The sequence below is a fragment of the Corvus brachyrhynchos genome, unplaced genomic scaffold (assembly GCF_000691975.1).
Source record: "Corvus brachyrhynchos isolate BGI_N302 unplaced genomic scaffold, ASM69197v1 scaffold101, whole genome shotgun sequence".
NCBI classification, from domain to species: domain Eukaryota; kingdom Metazoa; phylum Chordata; class Aves; order Passeriformes; family Corvidae; genus Corvus; species Corvus brachyrhynchos.
Window position 1 is genome coordinate 7,625,807 of NW_008237239.1, and position 7,697 is coordinate 7,633,503.

Sequence of the window (7,697 nt, forward strand, 5' to 3'; positions counted from 1 at the left end):
TTCTCTTGGAGGGTTGCATTTTCTGTACCTGATAATCCCCATGGTAGTTTTCCCCAATACCCCACCTTTAGCACCACACTATAATGATTTCAACAGAACTGACTCACATCACTTGAACCTAGAGCAAGTTGCAAATACTTGGCAATAAATTCCAGTTTATGTAGCAGAAAAATACTTGCCTTCAAGTACTTGCTTTTGGGCAGCCATCATGGTGAAACTAACTGATGGACAAGCCCAGGCTTGGAGAAAAATGTTTGTTAATTTTCCTACTTTATTCTCTCTCATGTAACATCTGCTGTATTTTCCAGTTTACTGTTTTTTCAGCTAGCACTGCCAATATTAGCTGTTTCCAGATGAATGGAAACTTTCTTCTGAATGAAGCAAGTTGCAATGCCATCTATTTGAAAATGGAAAACATCTGTAATCTTTACATACAAAGAAATGAGATCTTACCATAAATATAGAAACAAAGCACTGTTTGTGCCCAGACCTCAAATACATCTTTGAAATAGCTGTGAGCTGGAAAAATGTTTGATAATGTGAAGGAAGACGAGTGCTCTAAACATCTCATTATGAAATGCAAAACGTTATTATTTCATTTTGCTTTTGAGCTCTTTATTCCCACAGGATGGCCTTTTAAAAAAGGAAATGTGGCAAACAGGAAAAGAAGGCATTTAAGTATAAGCACAACTGTAGCCTGAATTGTCGGCTTGGTCTTATCACATTCTAGATAGAGGAATTGAAGGTGAATGGATTCACACCCAAATTCCATTGTAGTCATCAGCAGAAACTTTAGAACTGGGCTCAGGGGCTATGTACAGCTGTTAAAGTACAAGGATCTCTGAGCCTTTGGCCTGATATACTTCTAGATGGTTGATCCTGTTCTATAACTGGAAGTGGGTCAGGTATTATGGGTACAACCACAGTGACAGAGATGTCTGCAACCTATTTAAGAGAAGTCTTCTTTAATTTTTCTGACAGATTCAGGAGCCTACAAATCTGGCCTTTTGTGTTCTCTAGGCAGCATTTTCAGACCTCCCAAAAAAATCACAGCTACTGTGTTTATTCCTTTTCTGCAATTTGCAGCCAGAGATACACAGTATTTTGTTCAGCATAGAAAATGCTTCTTTCTTGGGTTATTTCTCAGATTTACCTAGTGTATGGAATAACTGTATAGTTAAGGCAGTTTTGCACATTCAAAAATAGAACTGCACAAATGAAGTTACAAGTAAATGGACATGTAAAAAATATTCCAACTTTCCATAACAAGCTTTAGACACACCAGATTTCATTTCATTGTTAAATACTAAGATATTGTGATGTCCCTGTCTTAAAATCAGATTAGAAAATGGAAATGGATTATTAACTGAATGGTAATTCTGTTTACATATATATATTACAAAGGGACCCATGCTTTTCTGTAGCTTTCATGTGGTGTTTTGTTGGAAAAGAGCTAGTGAAAATGCCAGTAAAAAGTCCTATTTTATATAAGTTTATTTGCATATACATATAGACCATGTAATTGCTAGAAATGGTTGCTTTGTGGGAATAGTGTGTGACAAGTCATCCAGGACTTGATGTCTGGACCCCAGCAGACATTTTGAGAAGTCGAAGCACTTCAGTAGTTTCAATGTGTTTGTTTTCTTAAGAACATTCATTGGCAAGTCTGTCAAGTGTTTGCTGTGTCAATGATCTCTCCAAAGTCTTTCTTATACAAGCTAATTGCCTGAAAATTGCTTTGGTATGCTCATTTCAGGGACTATATTATAGACTGAAAGTAAGTACAGTGTTATAAAGTAAACCCAGAAAAATTTCACCTCCTCTTCCATAATTTCATTTATTCACAGGTCTATGTTGACTATTTCAATCAATGTCTGGCTCATCCAAAGTAGAAAATTACATATGAATTTGAGAATTAAACTCTCAGCATAGCACCACTGAGTTAATTTATACCTCAATGATTCCATAATGAAATATTTTTAACCCGTTTGCACTGCTTGACACACTTTAAATGTTAGACTGATATTATTACCACCTACTAAGCATGAGTCCTTCCCATGCTGGGAATATTCCTTATCAAATCTGGGTAATCTTTCTGTTGAAATCTCTCTCAGGCAACAGATGGAGTGGGAGTCTCCCTAGCTAATGGCTAATAGGTAAGAACTGCTCACTGGCAGCTTCCCTTTCATACTCACTGCCTACCATCAGCTTCCAGGAAACTTGGCTCTTGGAACCTCTTTAAGAATCAGTATGGACAAAGGTACTTCAAGGTGTGCAGGAATTAAAAGGAATAGGAGAAGTGTGTTGGCTTTAGCATAAGCAAAGGAATACTTTCTAAAATGATAACAAGTGAAGGTTAGGTGCTACATGTAGAAAGCTATAGGTAGGAAAAAACCCTATAGCCACACCTTTGTAGTGTTTGATAGGAGTCACATTGTCCTTAGGCATGTATAGAAATGGGTAGTACTGGAGAACCTGACCCTGTATTTCCATTGCAGATTGTGAATTCCCACTGGAATTTCAAAACTTGAAGTGTCTTTAAATAAATAGAAGCATCTCTCATGTTCTGTGAGTACCAGTTTACTCTGATTCAAATGCTTCCACGAAGTTACTCTGTTTTGTTACAGAAAATACCACCTGGAAACAGCTGGAAAGGTGTTGAGCTATGATTACCACTGCTGAGTCCTGCTCCGTAGCGCTGCTGGAAATTGTGTGCACTGGTAGACCGCAGTCGAACTGGCTGTTACTGCTGTCACTCTGAGTCAGCACAGACTTCCCCTCAACACCCAGCCTTCCTACCCTCCCTTGAGCCCTTTTACCTTCAGACTTTCATGGCAAGACCTATTATGCCTTTTCTTTCCTGCTTCCAAGCAGTTGGATTAGTGAAATCCTACAGGTTCCTGTGTGCAGATAAACTTTGCTATCAGTTGCAGAGCTGGTTGTGACTGATTTGTACAAGTCACAGGTTGAAGGTGACACGGACAGTGCCAGGCAATCGCAGGGCTGCTGTTTGCCCTCTGCCTTTTGCTCTGTACAGCCACGTTCTGTCACTTCTGATACAGTCCCACCAGGTTTTTTTATAAAAAACATTTTTCTGATGCTAACTAGAAAAGGAATGGCACTAGACCACTAGTGAAAATCTGGAAAACTTTTATATTTGTTTAGGTCATGGATTTCTGAGAGGAATTTACCATGATATTTAGTCAACAGAAGCACACAAATACTGAGACAACTTAATGATGTCCTTTCCTCAGGAAAAAAAGGCTATAGAAATCAATGGCCATTTGTTGGACTGAAGCTGCCAGAATTTGATTTCAGCATTCTCTGTGCCTGAGGTTGGATGTGTTGTTATTTTTAAAATAAGTGATATTTTTAAAACCATAGTCAATAAAAATCTTCACTATGTTAACCTGCATCTGCTTAATACCTCTTACAGGAAGTTAGCAGAGCAATCCTTTGTTGATGTAGGTATCCTGAGATTAAACTAATTTCATGGCAATATTTTTTAGAAGTTTGTGGAAGAGTGTCATTCTACCAATTCCATGTGCAAGCTTCACCGTAAAAGTAGGGTAGATTTCGGAGTTCAACAAAGTGTCCTAGAATTCATACCACATTAATCAGCTTTGATTTTCCTTTCTCATCTTTGTGTTCTTTCATGTAGTGTGTTTGGATGCCTTGTGTAAGCATTGATACTTCTATTGTGATGTGCATGGTGTGTTGATTGACACTGGAACTGAGATTCTACATTCCTAGGTAATCCACATGAGAACACTTTAATTTAATTTGTAACTTAGCATATTAAGGAAAAAACACAATATTTTATGTTATGACTTAAATGAAATAATGAACACCAACAGGTAGAGTGAAAGCATGTAAGAAACTTGGTAGTTTCTAAACCAGTTCCCAATTCATCTGCATATTTTCCTAATACAGACAAATATCTCTACCAAAACAGATCCAAAACAATGAATGTCCAAGGCTATAATTTACCACAAGCAGGAAAAAATCACTGTGGTTAATTTTCTTCTCTGAGACTTAAATCCGAAATGAATATTCTGTGTATCACTATTAAAGCAGAGTGTGACAGAAGGGTAAACAGGGTAAATGTCTTCTTCATGCAAAAGAAGAGCTCTGTCTGTGCAGGATAGGTCAGGGCTAGGGAGGGGAGGGGCAAAATACAACAGAGAAAATTGAGATTGTCCTTTTATTTCAATCTGAGGATATAATTTAGAGGCAAGAAGGAGAAGATTTAAATTACCTTTTTTCAGCAACTTAAAGTGAAGGTTAAGGTGCTAGAGTGTTTGGAAGGTGAAATAACCAATTTTGAGAGTGAGAAAAGCTGAGCAGGAATTGTAATTTATGGAGGTTAGGACTTAGAAGTTAGGTCAGACAAAATCTTCATGAGAATGTGACTTCTGATAATGGAATCATCCCATAAAACAGCAGGAAACTCAGTGTGGGGGATGTTTAAGGCAATCTATTGCTGGATATAGCTCTGAGGAATATGCACAGAGCAAAGAAGTAGTATTTGTTTATACATTTATTGTACATATATATGTTACTTGGTGAAGGCTCTCCTCACAGTGCTTTTTAATGCTTTTCCTGATCATACAGAATGTTTAAACTACAACTGGCTAATTAGACTTGCATATGAAAATAAATTATTCTAGTTCTGACAGTGAAAAAGTCTGGTTTAAATTAAGGCCAAACCACAGGGTCTGTGTATCCATGTAAATTGGGATTATTGCTATGCATTGCTGCTTTGCTGATGGCCAAATCAGCACAGCGACCACCATATTTTTATGTATTCAAAGTCACTCTCTAATACTATTTATTGTCATAGAAGCAGGTTTACAAAGTTTAGATTAAATCCAACTACTTTGCAATAACCCTGTCTTCTTCCTTCTCCATCTGTCTTTTTGTCCTCTCTTACCATTTCCTCCTTGTCTCTCAAGAATATCTGTAGTCACAGGCACACATACATTTTGAAATTTGTGTAGCTCTGCCTTTGAAATAGATACTCATCCATTGTGAGCTGGCACAAAGGCATTGAAATTATAGTGCATTCATACAAGTAGTTCTCTGTCCTTTTCTCCCACATCTGAAAGCACAAGAACTCCTACTCCAGATCCACATCATAACTGTAGATGTATAAACTAGGAAATTTTTTTTTAGTAAGTAAGAAAAGCAGAATGAAGAGCAGGATCAAAATACTATGTAATGGCAGATTTTGATAGACACATTTCTTAAGAGCAGTATGCAGCCTAAAAAGTTTTTAAGAAATTGTGACCTTACCTTTTTTGTTGTTGATGTTCAGAAACCAAAGTGTGAGACTGCATTTTGATGTCACATTTATCACCACCACTTAGCAATTGACAACAAGGTAGAGGACTGGAAGCAGCAGTCCGAGATTTTAAATCCTTTTTGATGCTATGTTATTGTGCTTTCTTCGTGCACATATCTATCCAGGTGAAGTCTTTTTTGGGGGCTAAGATAAACAGATGGAAACAGATATTTTAGAAATGTCCATGGTGAGCTAAGGAATACTTGCTAAAGGCTTTTCCTCTGATAAATCAGTTATCATTGAAGGGACCTAGTTGTGTTGTACGTCAGTTATAATCTAGTAAATTTTTAACCTGCTAACTCAGAGACCTGGGGCTGTGTGATTTATAAGTGGGTGTAGCCCTCACTTTGGCATTTATTGTGGCCCTTTGTTCTGGACATATCCTAACTAAATTAGCGGGGAGGTAAAGACTGTGATTTACTGTAATTTCTAAACAGATAAAAATGCTGGGCAGGTGCTAAAGGTTGTTTTTTAAAAAAAATTATAAACTTTCATATGATGAACTGTTTTAAATGAAACTGTGTCTTGACAGTACTCAGGAAAAATCACAGCAAATGCATTCTAAAATGGAACTTCTGTGATTAAGAATGCTAAATTTTCTTAGAGATACCATGAGAATGCTATATTGGATATGTAATCAATACATATTTTATTTCATGCAAAACTGCTTTGAAAGCAATAATTTCATGGCACCTGTTGGATTTTCCTGTGTCAAGTTTCATGACACATCGATTTATCCATTTAGTTGTGTGTGAAGAATGAAAGGAAACATGGCTCTGTTTCTGACAGGATGCCCTCTCAGCCTCAGACTCCGCAGGATTCAACATACACTTCCATAACAGCAAATGTCTCCATCAAATCTGCAGGGGATTTAGCCAAAGGAATATTCATTTTGAACTACTCAAGATGTATATGAGACAAATTGAATAATCTGGAAAAGCTGCTTCCCTAAACAGATATGTCAGGAACATAGAGCTGAGGAAGCAGGGAGATTGTGAACAGGTCAGAAATGTGAGGGGCCATAGCCCTTTGCAGTAGAGTTTTCAGGGACTGGCAAATCTCTTAACTACAACAGAAAGGCATGATCTTTTTACTTATTTCCATTTTGGCGATGTGGGATGTCTCTGCCATGTGGAAATATTCAAAGGCCAGCTGGGATATCGTTACATGTTTTGTAATATCAGTAAAAGTAGGTTGGCACAGGCTTTGGTTAGCACAGAGCATCAGCTGTGTGGCAATCTGTGACCAAGTCCACACAACTTGGCTGATCCAAGCTGTATTCTGCCAGCAGAGTACCCCATTTCCCAGAGGTAACTCCTGATGGCTGAGGTTACCAGCTAGAAAGAAGGTCTGTTCCTTGCTGATGGGGAGAGCTACAGGCTTTTGAGGCTCGCTAGTCAGAGGCCTGGCCTCCTACCAGCAGAGACTGAAGGCTGGTGAACTCTGTCATGGTACCACCTCCTGGCTTTCCTTCTTGACTTCTTCTCATCTTTTGGGTAGGTAAACATAAAAGAACTGGAAAATACAGTTTTGTAGGTGTCCTTTCTTCACTTGGCCTGGTAGAATTCCTACAAATCCTTTTCTTCTCCTGTGTTTCCCAAATTATTTTTTCTTCAGGAAAAGATAAGAAAAATACGTTAAATACTAGTAAGGAAATAATTTTAAAGGAGATTAAAAGGCTAATCTTTAACTGCACTGAGTATCAACTCCTTTATTCAAGATTTGCGTCTTTAGGTTGCATAGGAACCCAAATGCTGTAATTTTTCAAATATTTTCTTTAGAAAGAGTTCTTTGCTTTGAAGTCCTGCCGGCCTGTCAGCAGTGCGTGTGTTTGCAGTGCGGGCAGTGTTGCTGCAGTCGCTGCCAGCCCCGTCCTGCCCGGCTCCCTGGGCTCTAGCGCGGCCGGCTCTCCCTCTGGCGGCCGCTGCCGCTTCCAGCATTACATCTTATTTTGGAATATTTCTCTCTGGAATTGTTTTTTTAATGATCTCTAAAAATACACACATGGAACTATTTTTTTCTTACAAGCCTATCAGCCTTTTTAAAAGGGGCTCAGAAGTTAAAGAACGATATAATTATATAATTTTTATGCATCCTTTATATAAATATTTTTAATAAAGACTTACTGCGTGCCATGTTCAAGTGTTACAAAGGTTTAATTCTGGTCTACTGTGAATGGTTTGGTCAAATTTGAGTAAAACAATGCCTGAATGATGACATTAAAACCAGAATGAGAATTTAATGAACTTACACAAATATTGAGAAAAGACTGGACAAAGAGGAAATAGAACTGTCAGGTTTTGGTAAGAAAATTTACCTTCATAACGTAATTTTTTGGTGTTTATTCATGAAA

At 37.9% G+C, this 7,697-nt stretch overlaps 1 protein-coding gene across 1 annotated transcript in view; it reads right to left on the minus strand.

Annotated features, from left to right (window-relative positions):
* The window catches only part of PALMD (palmdelphin), a 47,302-nt gene extending 41,736 nt beyond the window's left edge, over positions 1–5,566 (minus strand). The window contains exon 1 of the mRNA XM_008630249.2: positions 5,296–5,566. Within this exon, the coding sequence (XP_008628471.2) occupies positions 5,296–5,339 (44 nt within the window). The 5' untranslated portion in view covers positions 5,340–5,566. The remainder of the gene's footprint in view (positions 1–5,295) is intronic.
* Between the last annotated feature and the right edge of the window lie 2,131 nt (positions 5,567–7,697).